Source organism: Anarhichas minor, unplaced genomic scaffold, assembly GCF_050575085.1.
Source record: "Anarhichas minor isolate MPS153535 unplaced genomic scaffold, ASM5057508v1 ptg000011l, whole genome shotgun sequence".
In the NCBI taxonomy this organism is placed as follows: domain Eukaryota; kingdom Metazoa; phylum Chordata; class Actinopteri; order Perciformes; family Anarhichadidae; genus Anarhichas; species Anarhichas minor.
In genome coordinates this window covers 9,604,117-9,629,977 of record NW_027466457.1, presented here as the reverse complement: position 1 = coordinate 9,629,977, position 25,861 = coordinate 9,604,117, and the positions used below count along the sequence as shown (strand labels likewise).

The 25,861-nt window shown below is 44.8% G+C and overlaps 1 protein-coding gene across 1 annotated transcript in view; it reads right to left on the bottom strand.

Moving 5' to 3' along the window:
- The window catches only part of LOC142947911 (pleckstrin homology domain-containing family A member 5-like), a 34,555-nt gene extending 9,000 nt beyond the window's left edge, over window positions 1-25,555 (bottom strand). The window contains exons 1-3 of the mRNA XM_076089782.1: window positions 25,404-25,555; window positions 25,218-25,294; window positions 24,045-24,102 (exon numbers count right to left, since the gene is read on the bottom strand). Of these exons, the coding sequence (XP_075945897.1) occupies window positions 24,045-24,102; window positions 25,218-25,294; window positions 25,404-25,495 (227 nt within the window). The 5' untranslated portion in view covers window positions 25,496-25,555. The remainder of the gene's footprint in view (window positions 1-24,044; window positions 24,103-25,217; window positions 25,295-25,403) is intronic.
- Between the last annotated feature and the right edge of the window lie 306 nt (window positions 25,556-25,861).

Sequence of the window (25,861 nt, the reverse complement as noted above, 5' to 3'; positions counted from 1 at the left end):
GCTTTTCTCTCCATTTTACCTCAGTTCAGTGAGACTTCAATGTCTCTTCAGAGTGCAGCGTAGCTCTCAAGAGGCAAAACTGAACACAAATACTACTTTATATGGGGCGTAAACAGTAAAGAGGCATTACGGATATTAACACCATAAGTAATACGTGATCTACCTTGCCCAGCTCGGCGACATAAATAATTCATTGTGCTTCCATTATAAAGCGGGGGGAAGGAGGGGTGCACTAAAACATTCAGTCCGTCATCTATCCGTGGTCCTCCAGGGAGGGCCTAATGCTGGAGCTTGGAGCCCAGAGATATGGCCACCACCTGGGGCCCAGAATGGACACCATGAGAGAGAGAGAGAGAGAGAGAGAGAGAGAGAGAGAGAGAGAGAGAGAGAGGAATGAGTATCTGGAGGATACGTGAGATGATATTCATTCTGTGGCGAATAAGGAGCTTGTGCTCAAACACCCGCAAATAGGTGTCAGAGGGGAAAGTCAAAGCAAGCTGTTTAGCCATCTGTGTGTGTGCTGTGTCATTCTACCGGAGAGCATGTTTCTTTTCTATTCAAGTCTTACTGATCAATGTCGGCTGTCAACATCAAAATAACAAAAAAACAGTCGTCTGTTGTAAAGAAAATGTGTTCCACTGTCGAGCCCTTCCTATTGTTTGAAAAAACAAGAGTTATGGACTAAAGTGCATCGGGTTTGATCCTCACAACACTGAGTTCTATCAAAGTATTTTGTTCTCACCGCTCACTCATTGTAAGTCAGTCTGAAGGCATTTCCTCGATCATTAAAAAGTAAATGTCACCATCACAGGCACCAAGCCTCCCTGAATTACCCTTTCGGGGTGGGTTGAAAATCACAGACGCTGTCATTTAAATGGCTCACGGTGTTGTACATTTTGGTGCCTCGTGGCTAAAGAGTGTCTTGTGGGGGAGACCCAAAGCATTTGTGAAATCGGTCACCATCGACCCAGCAGATGGGAATTTGCTCCGACTACAAGTGCAGGCTATGTGTTGTCATTTCCTTTTTTTTTTATAAATTAGGTAACGTATCAAGCTCCGGCTTATTAGTGGGGGGAAATAAATAGCCCTTACACCAGCTCATGAGGCATTCAGTGGGAGTGGGAGAGCTGACTACTGTTCCAAGAATCTGTTTAAGGGGGGGGTGTGTATGACCATACCAAGGTCAAACAAACTGCGTCTCAACTTAAAACTCGACTCCACTCCCGTTTGTGGCTACACACCATTAGACTTTATGACGGAGTAAGGATAACACGGTGGGCGGGCTCTGATGTGTGTGATGTTATCACAGCAGAGTGGTTTGGCTCCACCACTCCCGTCTGGCCTTCCTACGGCCTCGTAAAGTAACGATGCACGGCGTGAAGGCGGGTACGGAGGCTACCGACAATAGCAACGCCTGTTCAACATAATGCAATCCGGTACAATAGCCCCGCAAACAGACAGTACTACAGTACTACTTTCAGGCCACAGTTTGTTTTGATTTCAAGTTATTTTGTGTTCCTTCTTGTACATAAAAAAGGTAGAAAATGAACTCCTGCATGATCCCAAATCAAAGTGTGACTAGCTGAGGTACGTACAGCATGCTGTGCTGATTAATGTACTGTTGTTTCTTAAAGCAGTAATACCTTTAATTGCATAATATCTTTGTGTGAACCCATATGATAGATGAAGCTGACAAGTAAAAGTACATTTTAAAAAAACAACCTTCTCCTATACTGTACTTTGTACCAATTATCAATGGGCAACAGAGCGTTTCTCTTCAGCTCCGGTTTGCACTAGAGAGGCTTCATCCAGTTCTCAGCTGACAGATGCCGAGGAGAAGCTTTCAGACTCATTAGCTGCCCACACGGAGTCACAGAGAGATGGGAAGTGTTCGCATGTTCATCCACTCTCCGAGGATCCTCTCCTACCTGCCCACTCGCTCCCGTCTCCGACTCTTCCTGCGTCCGCCTACACTCCCACGCTCTCTCCTTTGTCACCGGGGTTGCAGGTTATTTACCTGCTGGTTTATTATGAACAGCTGCAGAGGTTGATGGCGTAGAAGACGGGGCCCGAAATCAGAGCGTTTCGCCAGGCACACTGCAGAGGCCTCCGATGCAGCTGAGCAATAGCGAGAGAACACTGCAGCCATAAATACTTCCCACACTGGCGCGTCTTCAGGGAGCCAGTGAGAAGAGGGGCTGCAATGGCCACCCTCTTGGTGCATTGGTGTGTGAGTGGAGTGGGGTGGGGGGGTGGGGGGGGTGTCTTCTGCTCCAGTAATTAGCTGTGTGTGTCAAATGGAGCTGTGAAACAACAACAGACTCCTGGGTGCCTGAGCGGTCACAAAAGACCAAGATCTATCCCTCGAGTGACATCAGGGAATTAGAAAAAGACTTTGTACGATGGATATTAGCATCTGCTGATTAAGTCATGGGGACCGCATGCATGCAGATATAACCATTTGATTTGTGAATTGAATTCTGGAAATGAAAACACTGGATAGGTCGAAAAGCATTCAAAGGACTTCTAACTAATTAGTGACAAGGCGATGGCGTTGCTCAAGGGAACACGGCAGCGATGACGGATGCACTCCAACATGGTTTCTGAAGAACAGAGCAGCAGATAGACTCCTCTGGAGGGGTTTCCATCTCTGCGGTGAGACGAGGTTGTTGGGAATTGAGAAACTCTCAGCACAAGACACGGTTTTATCGTCTGCATCGACTGCAGAGACGAAAGCATTTGCATCCGATATCGCACTGAAAGCATTTCTCTCAAAATGACTGCAGCCATTTTGTATCACTGTGTTGAATAAAAAGAAAGGTCCGCCTGGATGACCGCTCTCATTCTTTAAATGTCCTTCACAGTGCAGACAGTTTAAAGATAGTACAGACAGATAAGCAGGTGCTCTTCACACTTGTATCCATGACACTTGGAGGGATATAACGAAAGGAATCGCTGTTTACACGAGCAAACTGAAGAAAAGACTAATTAGGAAAAGATCAGAAGGAATGTGGCGAATTTTGCAGAGGCTAACACAATGGACCAATCAATGAGGAAGTCAAACTCCCCCCCCCCCCCCCCCGGCTGCCAGGAAATTTAGGAGAGCTGAATCCTCTGGTGAATTACAACACCCCACTGACCATAATCGCATGAGCAGGGCCAACAACCCCTCTGTGCTAATGACACATTGAGAATCGATGGGCTGTTTCGAGGATGTGTCTCTAGATATTCTAGTCGGGCCGTCCTGGGGTTACACCGACATGTCGGAGTCACGACAGAAATGTGGGAGGAAAATTAGGCCAGCAAATCGGTGAACCCACAGTGGGTTGTTTTTTTCGAGCACAATGACCCGAGTGGGCCACATCTCAGGGAGGTCGTCAGAGAACAGAGGGGGTCGGAGAGACTCGCTCCACCGCTCGGGCTGCTCTGTCAGCCTCGGCAGCACCGACGGTCACAAATTCCAAAAGTCAAAACACCAATAGCGATGCGCTCTAGCATGAGCCCTCTCGCCCAGCCCCCTTCAACACAACTCAGCCAGCTCATGACTGCTTGCTTGCCGAGAGGCTCGACTTTCTTTTTCCATTAAATTTAGTATCAGCAAAAAAGGCCGCGGAGGCTCCCAACTCCAGTTGTCCGAGAAATATTCATGGTTGCTCTACATCTCGGGACAAAAAAACCGACAGCACCGGCCCGCTGAGGTCATTGTTTTTTGTTATGAATAAGCAAAGCCTATCAATCTGTGGGGTGTTCAGCTTTGCACAATGATGAGCTAAGTAGCCTGTGATGTACTGGGTGCTGGGAAAAAAACTCAGAGAGGTTGTTGGAATCTGATCAAGTCATATAAATAGTGAGCTCTGGTGCTAGCAGAAAGGAAAACGAGCACTGCATATGAATGCAAGAGGTGTTGTTGTTGTTGCATGCATTACATCACTGCAATTAAAGTAGTTCTCTGCTCCCTATTACTGCCTCCAAACCAGCACTAAGATAGTGTCCACAAAATCTCTTCCACACATTGTCCTGCAGATATCATGACCTACGATGTAAATCTGAGTCAGCCATTCATTTGAATGGGTTAATGATGCACCGTGCTACGAGTGACTGAGGGTATTCTTTATCCAGGCGACTGGACGGGTGTTTCAATCAGAGATGGGGATTTGTTTTTGACATTTAAGCGACTAATAACCAGGAGCGAGAGAGAGAGAGAGAGAGAGAGAGAGAGAGAGAGAGAGAGAGAGAGAGAGATAGATAACTGAAACTGAGACGTTGTTTGGTGGTGTACGTGTAACTCTGTGGGTTTGAGTCTATGAGCAGTGATGACAAGGGATTAACCTGTGGAAGCAGGAACTGGGTCAAACGTGTGTTGACATTCCTCAGACCAGCTCCGTAGATATGCATGTCCTTCATATGAAATGGGTGTACGAGAAGACTTTAAGCTGTGAATGTCCTGAGGCAATGTGTGTCTGCACGTAATGACTCCATATCAGATCAGATTTCCATTCATCACAGCCAGGAAGACTATGAGCTGGCTCCAAAGGCCCCTTTTCTCTCACAACGATCTCCTTCATTGCAACAGAATTAAGTGAAAACAGTCTTGTCCCATATTTAAATCAACTGTTCAGGGACAACAAAGCCATCACCCCACTATACAGACCTTTTCACCGCAATTATGTTGCCAACTTCCTGTCAGCTACGACATTAACAAACATTGCAACAGCAAATACAAAAGGGGCCCGTTTAGAATGTTTATGCTCCATACAAAGGTTTATGACACCTACTTATTTGAAGACTAAGCTAATTGCCTGAATGGCAAATGAATGGGAACAAAGAACTGAAATGGAAATGAAAGAATTCCTTTTGAATTAGTTAAGTCACAGCCGCAGAATTGCTTCAACGGGGGCAGCCATGCATGCTGGGATAAGATGAGAGTATTGTTGGTTGTGAGAGTCAGAGATAGTGAAAGGTACTGCAGCAGCCACATGGCCACTGTAGAGGCCTGAGGGAGGGATGCATGCTATATGTATGTGTGTTGTAGCTGTAACTGTTGTTTTAGTACACGTTTATGTCTGCTACAGGCTGGTAAATGACAGTACGTGGGTTGCTTGAATACCAACAGAAAAAAAACAGTATCCTATAAAGATTAGTATAGTACATAATGTATGCGGCTGTGACAGCTCCTCCTCCTGCTGTCTGTGTTTTAGCCACATGTGATGGGATGCTCTCTCACCATCATCACCTCTTTTCATCATCATCTTTAGTTACTGTAGTCACTAAGACAAAGCTTTCCATAGCTTTGTCTTAGTGACTAAAATTATAGCTTAAACCATCTGATAATAAATCTGCTACTATCTAGAAAACCAATTCAATGTTTAAGTACGTCTTCAAACCAAAGCGCCACAGAGTTTATTGTTTTCTGTCCTTTGTGAAATGATGACGGGCCTCTTCTCACAAAATTTATAGACCAAAAGATGAATCTGCAAAATAATCCGCAGAAAACCAATAATGGAAAGAACAATAACTCCCTCTAGATCATTGAGTCTGTGCTGTGACAGAGAAATGTGGTGGTTGGTAGTAGAACACGGTTTTGACCCACTGCGTAGCCTTCAGCAGTGCTGAGCATGCTCAGTAGGCTCCTGCCAGAGGGCCGGGCTCCTGCTTTGTCCTACTTCTGATAAAACCAATAATGTCATGGAAAGTTTCTTTGCAGTGACTGTGTGTGTGTGTGTGTGTGTGTGTGTGTGTGTGTGTGTGTGTCACTCTGACAAAGAGTGTGTGACAGAGAGGAGTGTGTGTGTGTGTGTGTGTGTGTGTGTGTGTGTGTGTGTGTGTGTGTGTGCCCTCAATATAGGAGAGAAAACCAATCCTGTCAACCGCAGCCTCAAACAAATAACACCACCCTTGGTGATGTGTGTTATTGATCCGTCTATCATCCAGAACTTTAACAGGAAAAGATATGGACGCACTGCAGCTGGAGAATAAAAGCCACAACTGCCGCTGAAGGAAAAATAATGTACCTGACATGCATCGACAGAGAGAGCTATAAAGTGACACTGTAATGGAAAGCGATAAAGGATCTGTTGAGCTCCAGTTCCTCTGGTCCCCGGGCAAAGATAGCTGCTAGCGTGAGCACGGCCTCACTCAGACATCGGTCCAACTGATTACAGAGAAAGATGACCAACAGAAGTGGGTCAGCCGCGAGAGTGACAGAACGAGATACTTCAAGAGACAGAGAGAGAAAGAAAGCGAGAGCCACATGAAGTTCATGTAAATGTGAGCGAACCACTTCAGAAAGTTGTCTGAATCTAGAAGGAGGGAGAGTTGTTTGTTTACACTTAAAAGACTGTAATCATGCAGGGTACTATTTACTGGGACATGAGTGCTGCCTTACAATTAAATGTACATTTTGGTGATTACAATCATCATTTTCTCAGGCTTTTTCTTTTTACCAGATGAGCTCATCATGTGCTGTGGGTTGTCAAATATTATCGTCCTCAGACTGCAGGAAAAGCTAACAGCAGATGACTAAACAAATATTCCCGTTCTTGTCTACAGCTTCAGTCGTGCGAAGTAGAAGTGAAACTACATGAAGTGACCTAATCCAGTCTCTACAGGCTACCTTTTGGTTGTTACCTTTGCTGTGTACTTACTCTGTTAGATGCATTATCTGTAAGATGGTGCTGCAAAAGATCAGCGATCGCTAAAACTTTACAAGACAAAAACTTTTGAGCAGACACAACAACAAACACATCACAGCGTCACAGCTTGAAAACTCCACCCGGGCTGCTGTGTCATCAGCGAGGCTAATCCAAGCTAACAGATGTACACAGAGAAGCAGCGGTGGACATGAAAAACACTGACACACGACATGATCGTCACACGCATTTAGTTTCATCATGGCATTTCAGATATTTGACTTTCCATGTATATCAACAGGCTTCTAAATAGTGCAGCAAGAATAGCTGACTCACGACTGTATTTGTAAGCACTTGAGTGGCCACTTTTTTTTAACCTATTGGCTATTTTTAGCGCACGGTGCAGATCAACTTGAGAGTACTGCTAATAAATAAAATAAGAGTACGGGGCCTAAGTGCATCCCAAACTCTGTCCCTCCACTGAGCTTCACCAAATCCTGATTTGACACTCTAATACAACACCCTGTTAACCCACATCTGGAATGGGGGCAATCAATGCCACTCCAGAACCGTGGCTGGGCGTGAGCAGGGGGACAAAGTGAGGACGGCTTTCAGTGCTGGCCAGTCAGTGACTCAATGACGCGTTCATGCATATTTCCTCTTGTCATCTACCCTCATATTCCTCGTTCAGATCAACAACGTCGAATTCCGAGACAGGCTGAGTTGTTACATATTTGCTCTATGAAACAAAATCATCACAGGGAGCGGCCACGTGTGCGTTGCTCTTACAGGGAGTGTCTCCTCTCCAGTCCCTCAAGCTGTGTTTGTAGGTGCAGCTGCATTGCTCAAACCCTCTGAGAAAAAGAACAGCAAGCTACTTCAGTCGGGGTTTGAATGCTGTTACTTTACAGCAGTCAGGGCGAGCTCATTCACGATAACTGTGTCGGGACGATGTTGTTTCATACAAACAAGCTCAGAGAAAATCTGTTGTCAGTTTCTGGGCTGCAGAGCCCTCCTGAGTCCAGCCCTCTGACCAACATGTGTCAGGTGTAGAGTTAAAAAGGGGTCACAAAGCAAGGCATCAACTTCCTGACAAACACATAGATTATAGGAAGGGGGGGGGGGGGGGGGGGGGGGTACTAGGAAAGACTGGAGAGAGTGGATTGGGTGAATGGTTCAACCTAGCTGACTGAACCGCAAAAAAAATAAATAATAGCTCAAAATTGAGTTGAGCAGTATGACAGTAGGGAGAAACGTTTCCTGTCGGAGGCCGCATTCTACTGTAAACACCTCAAGGTGAAAGGCACCCAGTCGTCCTCCTACTCTTGGCAGAGAGCAAGGCTTTTTATTTTCTAAGTGAAACACGCACTTAAAGGCCACTTACCTGGAGGGACGATGCAACGAGCACACAGAGTGGGGGCGAGGAGAACTACGGAAACACAGAATGTGCTCCTAGTAAGAGTGTAACAACCTCTCACATACAAACACATGCATGAATCCGTATAATTACAATAGATGCTCGATGTTGTGGCCGAGATACAACACTGCCCTCCAGAGGCTACAATCATTAGTTACACTAAATATCTACAGGACAGTAGACAATATGACAAACATAACAATACACCCACATGACTCCAGTAAGAATAAGTAACACAACTGCAACAAAAAGACTTCAGTACAACTTTGGGAGGAATGGTTTCAGTTTACTAAAGGTGTGCAAAAATGATATCAAATTCTCTGATATGAAAACACTTAAATAATACTAATGCAATCTGTAATGACACATCACATGTGGAATTAACTCTCCATTGAATCAAAGTAAAAACAATGCAACACCCCCCCCCCCCCCCCCCCTTCCTTCCAGTGTCAGGTAAGAATGTAAAAAGTGGATTTACAACATGGCTATAATGCATTGAGGCCCTCTGCAGGCTAAGACCACTCATTACACTTCAGAATCACTAATGGCACACAGGCTGACATCTGGTCTCACATCTCAATGCTTCCCCTGCAGCTGGAAAAGGACACAAAGAGAAGCTCCTTTCTGGAGACCAGCAAAGGGAACGCATGGAGGCGTACACAATCAACCCCACATAACAGGAGGCCTCGGATGATCTCGGCACATCGATGCATATTCATCAAAGGAATCACAGAGAGATCTGTGAGCACAGCTGCTCGGTGCCAAGACTCGTCTGTGTTCGGGAGAGAAGGCTGACGGATAGACGGACGCAAAGCCAAAGCAGACGAACCTTTCCCGTCACGCGCAAACATCCAATACCAGCGTCTTGTTTACTTTCAGCCCACACTAATCCGGACATTAAGTGAATAAATAAATGTTTCATGGCTTGTTTTTTTTAGCAAATATACAAATTACAGTACAACAGGACATGCCTTGTGCAGATAGCGATCCTTTATGTGTTATGATATTAAATGAGTATGTAAGTAACATACATACACACGGCTGTATCTTGAGATTTGAGGGCAAATGTGAACCGAATAAAAAAAGTCAAACTGGTATTTGGGATGCTATTGTTGCATCAGACAAGAGCACACACTACAGGCAGCACGCAGTACTTTGGGGGGTTCTGGCATGAACCTGAGAAAAAGGTTCATTTTTCATATTTTACACAATCATACGTTCATGCATCTTTTAACTCCCACAGAGACACAGAGAATATTTAGATCTCAAGATAGACAAATGCTTAAAACTCAATCAGACAATGTCAGGAACTAAACCTTGATCACAGAATAGCCTACATTACATTTTGGAGAAAAATATTTCAGATCAAAGTGCCTTTCATCTCCCTGCTGCACGCATAGACGTGCAGCTCGCTCAGCTGACGGCTCCGTGGAGGGAAATAAATCAGCATCAGGGCTCACAACTAACCTTTACAAGTGGTGACCAGGCTGGCAAGCGGACGTCAGCTTTTAGTTGCCGAATGTGAAAATATGGTTGTCATTTGTAGTCACCTTACATTTTGAGTCATTAAGATACGATGCAGTTTATCAGGACCTCCAAATAACATCAATTCCTTATTCGGTTTTCTCTCCACTCCAGGAGCAGGTAGAGTGTCCCTGCTTCATCTTCATCCAGCAGGTTCCTCCAACTGCTTATGAGGGATCCCCAGTATATTCTACCATGTGGCCTCTCCACCTCTGTCTCCTTTCAGTCCTCTGTTCGCTGGTAACCCCCCCCCCCAAAGGAAACGTGCCTGAATCGCCTCAAATAGCTCAATACAGAGAGAATCAGCAGCTCAACATCAATGTACAGCATTGAACTCCTCACCCTGTCACGAAAAGGGACGCGACATTTAAATAAATCAAGATGTCTGAATTGCCACTGTGCTCTCTCTTTCTCTTTACCACACAGCCACGCATAACAAGCACATCACCGCCTCCTCTGAGCAGAACCTGCAGCATACGATGCATCGATTCATGTGAGGAAAAACTCCCCCTTTCTCAGAGCAACAAGTCACGGCCCTTCTTGTTATGGCATGAAGCTCATCAGCAGACGTCTGCTTGCTTTATAAAATAATGGGACACACCACCTTGCACAGAGAGGAGAAGAACGGTCTCGGATTGCAAGGTGTTTGATGTTATTCTAACTGCATCCCACACAGCTGGAAAAGCTCAATACATCAGTGGGAGGCAACAGTCACGTAACAAACTATCTGCAAACAACAGAGAGGGCTCTGAAGCTCTGATGTCGTTCTCCAGGCCTCAGCTGTGCCGTGATGTATTGTACATCGATACCACAAATAAAGAGAGAGGACATGATGCCAAGGTGCCGGTGCGTGAAGACCAAACGGCTCGCAGCCTCCAGGGTTTCCGTGCCAATCTTAAAGGAACAGTGTGCAGCATTTAGGGGGATCTATTGGCAAAGATGGAATATCCTATTAATAAGTTCTTTAGTGTACAATCACCTGAAAACAAGAATCATTGTGTTTGCATTACCTACGTACAGAGCAGGTCCTTTTCACTGAGTCCTCCGTGTTCCACCGCCATGTTTCTACAGTAGCCCAGAACGGACAAAACAAATGTTTGCCATTTGGGTTTTTCACATCGGCCACAGTAGTTCTTCTACACGCTTGGCATTATGGGAGAAGTTTCCATCGGTCGCATTATGTAACCTCACCGCTAGATGCCACCAAATCCTACACACATCCTACACACCGCACCCATAACTTAGCTCTTCTTACAACCATTTTCTTTTCTTTTTTACAAAAAAAAAAAGCACCTCCTGCCACATACACAGACATAGGCTTTTTCCGTACACAAAACACATGTAAACAGGATCAGCAGAGTTCCATGACTCATGGATAATCTGAATCACCTCCTGTGTAGATATGTTTAGGGTAAAGGCGGCATCGGGCCGTCCTGTAAGAGAGTGAGATGCTGCTGACGGAACATAAACCAACACACCCTGATTGATGTACCCGTCTGTATAAACTAGACTGTATTAAAAATGAGCTGGTAATTGAGATCCACTTAAAAGGGGCAGAGAAATTCAGTTGTTTGTAGAACCGCCCTTAGACATAAGACAACTATTTTACAAGCAAGTACCAAACAAAGGCAGCTTGAAACACTTGTGTTCCTAACAAAACAAATCAGACAAAATAAAAACAGCCCTCCTAACTCAGTCACAGTCAGAAGAGATGCCCTACCTTGTTAGGTCACATTTGAAGAAAAGAAGAAAATCTCGAGCGGCAAAGCCTAGGTAACACAAAAGCTTACAAATATCCTTTTAAAACGTCCAGTGTGCTGGTGCAGAACAATAACGAACCGTAATGCACGTAGGTATATCCCCATTAAAATGAACACAGCACTGTGACACTAGCTGCATTACTATGATGTTTGATCACCTTGAGCAATGCTGTATGATTCACCATCTCTGTGTACACGGTACCATTGATATGGGCGGTGGCTGTTAAAGATTACAGGAACACACAGGAAGTAATAGAGGGGTAATAACCAATACTGCTTGTAACATGTCACTGATTTGAAACTGGTCCTTTCCAGAAGAACCCCGCGCAGCATCAACATCGACACTGATTTGTGAGAGGAAGTTCTCTAGTTGATTTATAATAAGGCCTCGTGTCTGTTCCACTGTTGCTCCACATGCTTTTTACAAAGTGTCTGTGTTTATAACGGATCTTATAGCCTGGCTCCAGACGCGGACTCTCTTGTCCACCGTTAAAATCGTGTCGATGGCTCCATGAAAGAAATTGGAAGCATCAGTATCAGTATAGTTGCTGAACTCATCCGATGCCGACCTGTTCTCCATAAGCGAACTTGTTTTAAACCGCTGACAACTGCTAGCGAAAACAAGCAACAGAATGTTCAGCATCTTATCAAAATGTCGCTTTGGAGACACAGTTTACTTCTAGCTTCAGTCTAAGAACCACATTTCTTCTGACAAAGTTGCTCATCTTTATGTACCGTTGATTCAACACGGAGAGTTTCTCGCCCAACCAAGCCTCCGACTGCCGGTCACCTGATAGTGACCGTCTGTGCTCACTTCACAGCTGTATTGCTACAGTAGTGGGACTAACTTGAGTCTTTCCTTATAGCTTCCTCTTATCAAGTTAATTAGCCACATCTATACACCAACATTATATCAAGACTAGAAAACGGAATCCTCTACTATTCAAAGATGTTGCTGGGGACTTAAAGATGTACAACAAGTCCTGGCACTGTGCTTGCTAGGTTTCTAAACAAAATATGAAAAAAAAACATGTTTTTGAGAACACTGCCATTTGGACTGTCGGTAGGGTTAAAGCCAATTTTAAGTTTGGCAGTGAGCCAGCTTCAGCTGTGCTTTGGTTTTTTGGCAAAGAGCAAACTTCCTGTGTACACATTACACTGTCACACTGAATGACTAATGAGCCTCCCTCCTCCATAAATAAACAATGAAAACAAACAGATGTAACAGCTCGCAGAAGATCGCACAGTCTACTTACGGCTCGTTCCAAATCATTACACAGAAACTTCTTATGGATTTGGGGAAGGTTTCCGATTCTTTAAACAAACAGAAGCAATCGTAACAGAAGTCTGTAGCATCAAGGACCAGGGCCGGCATTCATCAAGCAGTTCAAAACGACACATTAAATCATCCACATCAGGTCTGACGCGGACTATGAATACTCAAAAAGACTTGAGAGGTGTGTATGAAGCTTCCTAGAATCTCACGAAAGAGTAGAAGTCTTCTTTGTCCTGTATTTTATTCTGAGCAACTACGCTGCGAATTCAAGACATTCAAAAGATTGGCTGGCTGTTCGATCATTTGCAATGCATCACTTGTGGGCGTACGATGACCTATTAAAGCACAAGCTAAATAACTGATCAAAAGCATCCGACACTAAACATTTCTGAAGGGATCCCAAACTAAATATAATATAGACATCAGTGTTCAAACAGAGACTCAGAGTCTACAAATGTATATCACAATATACTGTATACTGTACACCACAACTAGAGCTGTAACTGACGCTTGTGTTCACAATCAATTCATCTGATTATTAAAGTAAACATTTAGTCTAGGAAACATTAGAAAAGCCCAAGGTGATGTCATATAATGTCTTGTTTTGTCTGTAAAAAGCCTAAATATATTTAGTAAGAGCAAGAGAAGCAGCAAATGATCACATTCAACAACCTGAGACCATCAGAAGTACTAAAACAAGGATTTTTGCATTTCATGTGATGTGACAAAGTGTTTCTGATGTTGGTGCAAACAGTACAGTCAAATCCATCCCATGGCTCATCTCTCTACCACTGTGACATTTACACCCTTCACACCATAACGCCCGCCCACACACTCAATAAGGCCCAAACGTCAGTCCGGTGGGCAGGCAGCAATGAAGCCGTCACACGGCGTGGATGTCTCGAAACGCTCTCTGCTAAATCCTGCCGCCTTAAAGAAGCACAGACGCAGCGATCACAACATCACAGTCAGAGTCGAGGGTGTATTTACCTGAACCACCAGCAGAGGTCTTACAGTGGACAAGCAGTGACCCCCCCCCCCCCCCCACCTCCCTCTCATCCAGAGAGAGGAGGAGGAATGCCGCCACACATTAGTTTGTGAAGAGCAGCACAGAGGTGGGAAGGCTGCATTTGTCCTTGAGCAAGCAGCGCTGGTATTTAAACCCGACTCTGACTTCCAGAGACGTTCTGCTGACAGCTGATTAGACTGATGGATCACGACGCGGTGCAACCATTACTACCGTTATGAAGCCCCATGTCAGCTCACTCCACTCTCTCATACTCTCTCTCACACACACACACACACACCCTCTAACTGAGACTGAAAGCAGGCCGCTGCAGAGCTGATATGCAGTACAAAGAAGGACAGATTGATTTCACCGCACCTACTCTTTAAAGGATTACCTACAGTAAGACTTTTTAACCACCGAGGCAGAGGGATGCTTTGACGAGAAGGTGCCCGTGTCGAGGGGTAAACTGGAACACATGTCTGCAGACTGCAAAGTGCAGTAAGAGGTGGTGGTGGTAAAGGGTTGCAAAAGGTGGAAATGTGTTGTGAAAGAGGAAAGATACAATTCTAGGAATAAAGGTGGGTATGAAATGAATATAAAGAAACATTCTAGTGCTTTATCAAGTGCTTCATCAAATCCACTTCAGCCTAAGAAAATGGATTCTGGCAAGGAGGGGAAGATGGGAAAAGAGATTCCTAAAATGTTGCTTCTGCTATAGAAAAAGAAAGCTACCGAGGATTCAGACGAACATCCGGGGCGAGAGATTTGTGGTAACGTACCCAGCAGTGACGTTCTCTTCAGATATCTGTGAATCACCTGACCTCAAACAGATGGCTAGAACTCCAGGAAGCAGAAAACAGGCACCGTTTTAGATGAAGGGTTGCGCATTTAGCCGTTTGTTTTTTACAGGGTTCTGTGTTTGCTGGACAAACAGCTTGTGTTCATCTGTAACGAGGGACGACTATTTCCGTATGTTTTCCGTGACTCTAAACCACGCCGTGTCACATTCTTCCGATGGTAACTCCAGCGATGCCGTTAGGCTTGTGAGAAACACAAATGTAGGATATTAATCACAGCAGGTATACATCATTCAATGAGACTTGGCATGGAGTTCAAATATTGGTTTCGGCGGGGGACAGAGCATGGGAGAGGACTCACTAGAAGAGTCACTGCCCAACAGTTGAGCAATAAATGCAGTGTGTTATCCAACCACTGCCGCCGTCTATGCATCCCCTCCCTGTCCCCCAGCAAGTAACGCACAATACATGCACCGGCATTGTCAGGATGCATCGCCAAATGACTTTTAAATATCTATAAAACGGTCTGATGGTACTTATGCACCTCAAGAGATCTTGGTGCTATTTATATCTGTCAAGTGCCCTATCGTCGAGCAGCAGAGTTCACCGTGCACTCGAGTCACGACGGGCCTCGCACTAAACCACATTCACACGGACGTACCAGAGGCCCGGCAAGTGGCTGCAAAAAGGCAGTTTTCACTTCGGATCGATGTTTGTCGGACGTCATTCGCACAGTTTTGGGTATTACATAAGGGCTCTTTAGATGAATGGCTCCTGCAAGTGCCAGCACAGGAGATGGACGAGAGAGAGAGAGAAAAAAAGGAGCATAGCAGTGCATCTGATCATTGCTAGGAGTGATTAGAGCATTATAGATAAGGTAAGGGTTATCAAAAGGACATGTGTGGCAGCAATTATGAATTATAAACACTCACTAATATATGGTTCTTGTGGGCAAGACAACAGCAAAGGCTCATCAAAAGCGTTTGTGCTGACGACGAATTGTGAGAGGATTTAAAAACAATGTCCCGCTGATAGCATGCATTGTGTCTCGCCTGACAGACAGGTGCCGAGGAGAGTCTGATGCTGTCGTCGGGAGAGAGGAGGGAGGGAGTAAGCCAAAGCCACAGGACCAGGAGGGTACGATATTAATCCCTCCACCGCTGCTGCTAAATTGAAATCTTGGCTGCAACCAGTACGTCAGTAGAGCACTACACCCTTTATTCAATCTTCTGGAAGATACGCTGCGACATATTAGGAAAGGTTTTTTATGAAGGTGTGATCGCTCGGATTCTCTTACTGCGTAGCAGTTGAAGGGGAGGGGGGGGGGGGGGAGAGTGATGAGCGCCTGTTTGGATGTGGATGAAGACAAATTCAGAGGCAGGACATTTGTAGCAATTTGTTTCAGGAAACGGTACGCTGTACAAAAAGCCCTCTGTGGGCATTTTAACATGATGCTCCTAAAGCTCACAGCTGTGGAACATTTGGGCAGAGTGGCGGCTTCCAAAAAGCTCCCTAATCATCACAGACCATCTGGAAAACAACTGGGCCGTGCGCTGTCCACGAGACAGACAGGAGCACGAAAAAGACAGAGTGAGCACTGAGTAGGTGTATGCTTTGCCGTGGGAGCTGTTCCATTTTAAGAGCTTCAGAGATACCCATCGCCTAGATCACAGAGCACACCGTGCAACCAATAAGTAGAGGAACTCCATTCGCAAATATGAGTCGCTTTCCACCTGCAGCTGCACCGATCAGCCCTTGTTTTGCCTCTGCAGTATCTCGCCACGAGCACTGTAATGGTTGCAAGTTTTAACTTGAAGCAATGTTAAGAGTTCCTCAACCAAACAATCAGGCTGGTATTTATTACATCTAGCATCAGAGGAGAGCAGAGAACAGCCTCCCGGTGGCTTACGATCATATCTGCTGCAAAGAACTTTCTCACTTGTGCCTCTCCAACTTCTTATCCGTCTGTACTTTCCAACTCTATGGATGAAATATAAAAAGGTAAGCGGACTCGATGGAAGAGGATGCAGGACGAGACTTAAGCTAAGCAGCTCCCTAGGACATATTAAATAGTGAGATGTCCATCGCATTCATTCTCACAAAATTGGAACACGGCTGGTACGCCAAGTTCTCAAACGTAGACCTGATGATGTGTGGGAATAACAGCAGACCAGCAGCATGACCCCCCCCCCCCCCCCCCCCCCATGAAGGCAGCGACACATTGGCTCATTGCAGATTACTGCAGGGATTACTCAAATTCAACAGCATTAAATCAAAGACACCGCACGAGTAAGAAGCTTTAGGACCAAAGAATCACAGACGGCTGCATGCTCCCCTACTACACCCAAAAGGTCCAATCAATCTTATATATCGGGGATAACATACAACCACGTGCACCTTTTCTCAAAAGAAATATGACAAAAATAAGACTGGGAGCGCTGCAGACAGAGTCTCTCTGCCTTGCCTTTAGTTTTTCAGAGAATCCTTCCCATAGGATGAAAAAGAGGAACAAGCGAACATTAGCACACACAATTTATAAACAAACACATGCCTCACAAAACCGTCGGGTAGATAACCAAGAGTACGATGAACAACAGCCGGGGATAACTTGGTGTGATGTGCGTCTTCACCGAGTCTTAATCAGCACCCGGGGCAGTCGCTGACATCAGAGGATCCTCTCACACATGTGTTCACACGCACAGCATCCATACATCAAAACACACGACACACACTGTTGCTCCAGTGCTAGCCAGATGGCAAGAGACCCCACAGAGAGTGAGACGCGTGAGAGCTGTCCGTCTCCACCGTCAGCACCCGGGCCTACGACAGTTACGGAGCCGGAGACGGCGATGATGTACAGCAGATCCAGGTCTACTGGTTTCCCTCCTAAATCCCATCCCACACACACACACACACACACACACACACACACATAAGTGAGCTGCATGAGTGCCGAGCACTGACAGAGTTAGTCAGCAGCCACAGCCATCAGAGCCTCCCCCTGCCAAGCGGGTGAGTAAACACTCTCAGAGCTCTGCAGTTTGAATGAAGCACCGTCCCTGGTGTGCCATTTGCTAATGTCCTCCATGTGTATTGGGAACAGACACTTCTTTTCAAACATTCCGTCGCATATGGTCTTCGTGATTATGGCGAGCATCGGGATTATTTTATTGAATATTGAGGACACATTAGTCATCAGACTTCTTACATTAGAGAGTCCATCGCTCTCGATGAGAGAACGCCTCAGAGTGCCATGTTTCCCTTATACTGTGATATTTTCCCTAAAGGTCGCTTTAAAACTGCCGTTCATCTTTTGAAGTTTGTTTGTGGATGTTTGCACGTTGTCTTGTTTGTGTGGATTTTCTATGGGTCGCTCAAATTTCCTCCAACAGGCAACTAATTATTCCCACATAGGCGTGAACGAGGCCGTCTGTCTTTGTGTCGGCAGAGTGGTGAGCAGTCCGGCGCGCCGTAGATCCGGATAAAACAAATGAAATGAACTGGCTCTTCTTGTTGCCTCCATCATAAATCTCTCGAAATACTTCCAAGGTGCTACCAGCCGGGGGGGGGGGGGGGAAGCAGAGCCCGACACATCTATGTGTGGAAGTGGGCTGTTTCGCTGCTGATTAAATTGAAAGCAAATGCAAAAAAAAAAAAAAAAGAACATTTGTGAGTGTTGCCCCAGCAGTCCTGCTCAGGATAAGGTTCATTAGGTTTGAGGTTAGTTTCAGCAGTGGGGAGCCTTTTAAAGTCCGCCATCACTGTGTGTCTGACAGGTATGGAGGGCTATGTGACAGGAATGGACGGACTCCCACTGCGTTTGCCCTGAAAGATCGAGAGCTAAACTGGATGATCGCACTCCAGGTAGAACTAGAGATTAAGAAATAAGAATCGATGGGAGCTCATTCCTCAGATCGTCCCTCAGCGTCGGGGATTTTCACTCACTTTAGCTGATGTCACTCGTGAAAATGAAAACAAATCCCCGATGCTTGAAGTCTAATCCATTCTTCAGATGTCTGATAAGATGCCTCAGTTCACTGACGCCCTGAAGTGTCAGTCTCTGAATTGTCGGGAACTGCAGAGATGAAACTTAGAAAGAGAAGAGGCAAGAACAGAATGCCGGTATGGATGAACGTGGCGGTGTTACGAATCGCTGTTCATCCGTGATCCGGCACACATGTGAACCGCGGATTAATTACACAGTTTAGCTAAACCATCACAGTGTGAAATAAAAGTTTACCGACATCGTTATCCGCCATTGGATGCTAGTAGAAAACTATTCATTTAGTATACTGAAAGTGTGTATTTTGAATGGTAGGGTATTTTGAACTATGCTAGGTGTGGAGGCAGTTTCCGTGTTCAAATTTATAACCAACAAACGTATTCCACAAAATGATTCTTTAAAAGGGACGATGATCAAAATGTGTATGATAACAACGAATCAAATGACAACGTGTGATGTGAGAGGGGTCACTTGTAGTGACCAATCACCAGAGCATCACCCTCTGACTCTGCAGGTCTGAGGGGCGTTTCAGCATCTTTCAATTTCACTGCTCCACTCTCACCGCGTCGTTTCCGGCAGACGCAGCCAGCTGTTTTCATATTTTAAAAAAGTACTCACGGTACGCAACCTGTCCGGCACCAAACAACAGACAAATGTAGCCGATCTCTGGTGAACACAGTGCAGCATTCAGCAGCTAAAGAGTCAGATATTTCCCTCAAGAGTTGGTTGAGAAAGTAAACGGAGCTAAAAGAAAGTGACTATTGGACTTACACAGAAACACATCTTCAAATGAGTGCTAATGTTGCTCAGTAACAAGTTCGCTGATTTTAGAGGAAACTCCTGAAATGTCCTCATCTTTGTCTGGGTTCAAAGGTTTGTGTCTTAAAATAAATATATGTTTGATTGTCTATCTTTGAGTGACAATTACCACAGCTGATTATTTTTTTTAATTGATCCATATGAGAGCAACCCGATACTCCAACTTGTAACTGTGCAGTCAGCCAGCGTGTGGGCCTTCAAAGGACAAAACGAGGCAACAGCAACACGGAGATCCACGAGAGAGATCTTTCTCATAATTTGCTAAATTTCAATTGACATGCTTTCCACTATTCTGAGTGATGAATTATGCAGCTTTGGAAGTGAACAGCCACATGAAAGCGGTGGCTGCGGAGCAGACGAGTACAATATTCATGTTTTAAGTTGCACTTTATACTGATGAGCACTCGGAAGCGGCAAATTGCCCTCAAAGGACGCTGACAAAATGTTGCCAAATGAAACATTAATAACTTTGCACGAATAAAGCAAGACTTTTTGGTCTCCAGCATTGTGAGGGTCAGCCATTTGAGCCTATACTGCTGTAATTATGACTCGCTCATTAGTCCTCAAAACGAGATGTCAGCTGTCTGATTGTGTAACCTACTGTGCTTCACAAGTTCCCCTCCTTCAGACAGAATATCAAACAATGAGAGGGAACTGCCAGGAGATCTGCATCCGTCTCTGCATCAACGTAACTGCTGTAAACACCTCCTGCATCCACGGGCTAACAATTATAATACATGTAGTAATTAGAGCGATCGCTCTCCGACCAAAATATCAAGCCGTCAAACAGATTTCACCCCCTTCAACCCCATTCGCCCTCCTGAAAGGCCGTCGCAGGTCAACAACCCTCATTAGCAGACAGTGACAGACAATGCTGGTTTAATCCCCCCCCCCCCTCCCCTCCCTGTCTTGTTCAAAGTGAAGCTTGACTTCAAATGTGGAATTATGTGCAAGAGGGATAAAAATGGAAAAAAACAAATGTGCCAGATGGCAGTCTCATCAAAAACGCTGTTTACGTCACAAACAAAAACAAACTGAACGCATACTGCACTCTGCGGGGCTGTAAAAAATAATAATACTACAAGACCCAAGAGAGGGTTACAGAGAGAATGTCATGAAAACAACATGTCCAGAGGCTCGACTCTCCATGTAGGACACCGCACAGAGCCGACGCAGAAACAGCATGACAGACCCTCAAGAGGGAAGCCACGACATCTCGATCACCCACTGGTGGCTGGCTGTTAGTTCAGGAAGCTGTTTGACGATCAGCGGAGTCTTCCCTTTTTAACGTCGAGCATGTTCAATTCATCGTGGGAAGACCACATCGTGATTGCACTTTACATTTGATTAATTGTGCAGCCCTAGCTCAGCTGCAGATCTTTGTACTGAAGTGTAGTTCAATAAAAGATACCGTAAGTCTCCGAGCTCCCAGCTCTCGACACGAGGTACAAAGTAACCGGACAGGTTAGTCTGAAGGAGAACGGGAGTGCGGAGTATTGTTTCGGCTCTGGGAGGACCAAAGCAGCACAATGGCTGGATGGAGTTCAGGGTTCTCTGATTTATCACCAAAGAGCAGGGCTGAAAGCCACTGGCTTAAAAAGTTGTATTAGGACTAATGGATGGGTGCTATTGACCCGTTACTCTCTCCTCAATGAGCCACAGCAGATGGGAAGATACAATGATTCTGTGTGTGTGTGTGTGTGTGTGTGTGTGTGTGTGTGTGTGTGTGTGCAGTATGTATGTAATCGATATGTGTGCTCTTCATGCAAAAAACAAACAAGCACATTTGTAAAGAAAAAGAATGTTTGCCTGTGAATGAAATAAGCAGGCTAATAGTTTACACCTCCTCAGTATCTCACTGGCCAGTTGACACGTAGTTCCCCAAACTGAAGAATTCCTGTTGGCATTGGGCCACCGGCAAAACAAGCCAGCAACTCAGCAAGAGGCTGCTCCGTCTGAGGCGAGCAGTGATCCCATTAACATCTGCACTGACCTTCACTCAAAACTCACGGTACCGAGAAATAATCACATCCCGTGATGCGTCCAGTCAACACTATCACACCAACAAACCTGCACCTCCGATCCTCCCTCACACGCCCCGTCTACGTCAGCACAACCTGCTCCTCGATGCTCACACTGCGTAACCCTGACGGTAACGGCCAAGACACGCAACCAGCATGTGAACGGGCGAGATCCTTCCGCTCACAACAGACCCGAGTCACAGGAATGAATCAATGATGCAGTCCGTCTCTCATCAGACTGAAAGACAAACAAACAATGCAACAAGAACAACAACAAAAAACTAAACTTGCAATACTCAACAACACTAAGCTGATGATGAAGTCATATTGATGACTTGCTGTAAAGCATAAGGCTCAGACTTTACCCAGCTGTCATCGGGGCTAATGGCTTTGGAGACTTTTCAGAGGCTTTTTATTGGCCGCCTCACAGAAACACTCAAAATGTCCCGAGTGCTGTCCAAGGCAGTTATCACATAAAACTTGTCAACAAATCTCTAAGTCAAAACAGTGAGTCGCACGTGCTGTGAGCGACGATAGCCGATAAGTCAACAAAGCACAGAGAAGCTCAGATAACGACTCATACAGAGAGGGAGACTTCATTCTCTACTCAGGTACGTTACTCCACTATATTTCTACATGCTCCATTAAGCAACAAAGAAGAAACTCAAGACTGAGGCAGCCTCGGTCACATGTAGTACACAAAACCTGCATCAGATGATATTCTACCCACAGGCAGTAGAGTATGTCGTAGGCCTACGAGTATTTTCAGTGGACCCACCACGAAAGCAGCTACACTAAACAGTTTCTATTCAGGCAATGTGAAATCAATGTACACGTCACAGTTTAGCTAGTTAGCTACTTCTATGCAGTGGTCAAAAGATAAATGACATAGGCACCACTATGAGTGACAGAGGGGGAATGTGGGGTTCACTGCGTTTTCACTATTACTGTTCAAAGAGGGTCGGATTTGGTGTGTTTCCTTGCTCGCTAAACTGCAGCTTAAAACAAGCTCAGTTAAACCAGCTTTTGTTTGCAGCGTGTTTATTGTGACTGCTACTTGTAATCACAGGTGACTAAAAGATTCAAATGGTCCAACTGCGTCTTTGCAGGCACAAATACACACAAATACACACAAATAAAAACCTGTTAACTGAGCAGCGGCGCATCCGCTATTACACGGTCGCTGTGAATGATCCGATTCAGTTCGTGGAATAATCAGTAAGCTTCCTATTGAGATGACTGAGGCAGATTATGAATGTAGTTATCACTAAATATTACATGAGATTAATGAACTGGCGTGAGCTCAGCCAATGATGATCAGAACTGTCCATGTATCCCAGGACTTAAACAAAGCTGCGATTTCATCTGCAGCTATAAGGACACAACTGTTTGATTAAAGTAAAATGTCTAAAATGTAGCTAACGCGTTAAACTAACGGTTCTTCTCTTGCCAGATGCCGTCCGCACGCTTTGCAGGGGACAGCGTGATTAGTCTGTAACGTGTTCTGCAGAGGGCATCCCTGTGCCATTGGACTGAGCCAGAGTCAAAGTGATCAACTAATGAATGTGGTCCGTTCTGCACTGAGAAGCTGTGACAAAATACCAGAATATAAATTGACTGCCTGGCAAACTGGCCGCATGAAGCTCCTCAAACTCAGGAGGAAGTCAAAGATGCTCAGCGAGGACGATGAGGCAGAATAGCCCGTATATTGCAATGCTTCGATCGCGCAGAAACATGTATCTTGAGAGAATAAATTCATCTGCAACATATCTGTAACATTAGGATATATATATATATATATATATATATATATATATATATATATATATATATATATATATATATATATATATAGTAGCAAAATATTTCAAGTCCTACACTTGGATTTAAAACATTCTGAGCACAGATGATGAATCAGTGCTGACTGAATGACAGCGCTTGTGATCTCTTTTGATCAGTCGCATGCAGCAGGCAGCCATGGAGGAGGGAGAGGCAAACATGCGCTGTACTGGGATCAGAGACTTTGTGGCACAGCCAACTAATTCATGTAGAGGGGCAGAAACTGGACAAATCAAAGTGCTTCAGTGGACATAATAATACTCATAATACGAAGTACTTTTCAGGGTAGTTAAAGACACATTCAATAAGTTGAAATAATCATAAACAACAACACACTACAAATACATAACACAACACAACGACATGGAGGATATATCGCATTTCCTCCCGCCCACATAGCACCAACAAACGAGAGTACTGGGGATATAATGTTAAGTCAAAATCAATGGAGGGAGACTTTAAATAAGTCTTTTGAAATTCCTGTAACACTGTACCTCAGAATTTGTTCCCAGCATCTACTTGAAGTGTCATTTTTTTTTAATCGGAACAAAGCATATCAAGAAAAACAACGAGGGCAGCTGCTTTTGACAGATTAATAACTGTCTGAAATAGAGAACACGTTATACTTTGGCTCAACTCTCCGAGTCGGCTCAGCTCTGAGCAGGGTAAGTCTGAATAAATACAAGAGAAGACGGCAGCCACACTTTGCCCGTGTCTGTCTAGTATTTGCACAATGTGCCTGCGTAATCATTAACTTCTGCGGTACAGAAATAGGGAGTACAGGTTCCAAAAGTGCAGCCGTGCAATCTTTACTTCCAACACACAGCGTGGTTTAAGGAGTAGCCCGGCTGTTGGACCAGTGATGAATAAATACATGTTTTTAATTGCCGCTTGCTGCAATCAAACGTTAGCAGGTTCTGGTGTTTGTCTTGTGAGGTTGTCGAACTCACTTGATAAAGCACCGTGCACCCTCGAAAGTGTATCCTTCTTCCCATCCAGTGGGGAGGTCTGTGAAAGACAAGAACACGTGAATACAAACAGATGTTGTGTGTATTAAAGTGACTCCAGCTATGCACTCCCAGCTGCCAATTCACACGCTGATACGCAGCAACTGTGATTGGTTGATTAAACTTGACACCATTTTGAAATCTGATTTATTGTTTATCATTTTTTTCAAGCAAGACTGACAAACATCTGCTGGTTCCAGCTTCTCAAATGGGAGGATTTACTGTTTTTCTTTTATACATTTGTCAATGAAATATCTCCTGGTTTTGGACAAATTAAGGAATTTGTATCCTTCACTTAAGTTTTAAGGCGGCAACTAACTAACTAGCTTTCATAACTCATTCATCTGTGAATTGTTTTCCCGATCAAGCAGTTAATCGTCTTTAAAATAGCAGATAATCACCTTTGCTAAAGCAGTCAAAAATCCAAATATACTCAATTTACCATCCATCACACAAGACAAAGAAAAGCAGAAAATCATCTGAATTGATAAACTGGAACTAAGACGTTGATATTTGAAAAATTACTGAAGCCATTAATCGATTATCAAAATATTTGCAGATTAATTTTCTGGCAATCAACTTAATGGATTAATCCACTAATTGTTTGAGCTCTAACAACTTTGGGCTATGGGGAAGTCAGCTGGGTATTTCTCACTAGTTGTGACACATTTAGCCGATAGACTCAGATGATTAATCGAGGAAACGTTAGTTGCAGCAGCAGCCACTCAATTACATGAGTGGGAAAGCTCTGCAGAGACCTGAGAGGAGGCTGCTACATAACGTCTCCAGTATCATACATTACGAGGAGATAGGGTTTATTATTATTGGTCATGACACGGAGCTTTTTGAAGTGGTGGGGTACATTTAAAGCTAGCATAAACACACACACATTAACACGAGCAGGGCTCACTTTACACGGCACCAGTGCCACAAAAAAAAAAAAAAACACTCGTGCATCTAGAAACACAGCATGATGTCAAGCTCTCTCTCTCTCTCTCTCTCTCTCTCAGTGTGGGAAGTATCGGTTTTGGGGGATTTAGTCAACACATGACGGCGGACACGGGAGACGTGAAACACAACACGTAGAAACTTGATATCCGTTAGCTGACAGCTCACCTGGAGTTTTTCTGTGCCCGGTTATTACCGCCTCGCCACTCACTGGATGCAGCCAGGTTGTACTCTTGGCTTCTTCGCTGTTGAGAGAGAGAGAGGGAGAGAGTGGGAGGAAATGCGTTCGTTATTACACGGAGACTTTGTTTTGAAGCAGGAAAACGGGAAGCTTAGGAATTACTTGACAGTTACTTAATGAAGAAGACGCGTCCATCCCGAGTAACGCCGTAACTCCAGGAAGAAGGGAGACAAGAAATCCACTCGGGTTGTAGATCCGCCGCCATGTCTGGCAATACTGTATGACAAGCGCGCGGCTCCGCTCGCGCAGTTCAGCGCGTACACGGAAACCTTGGCAACGGCGGATCTCTGGGAGGCGGGCAGTAGCGCATGGGTTGGGCAGACAGGTGCGGCCACGTGCGGCCACGTGATTTAAATGACAGACATGTTCAATACGTACATGTGACAGACAGCAAAGTGATTTTTTTTGTGGGATATTGCTACAAGAATTCCATTTAAAATGTGTTTTTCTCTGCTGTTTGAATGTGTTATTGTTGTCTTCTGTGTGGTTGTGGATTTATTCTTCTTTACTAGCTGTGTTAGTGTTACCCTTTGTGTGGTTTGTGGACGCACATTGTTCTTAACAAAGACAC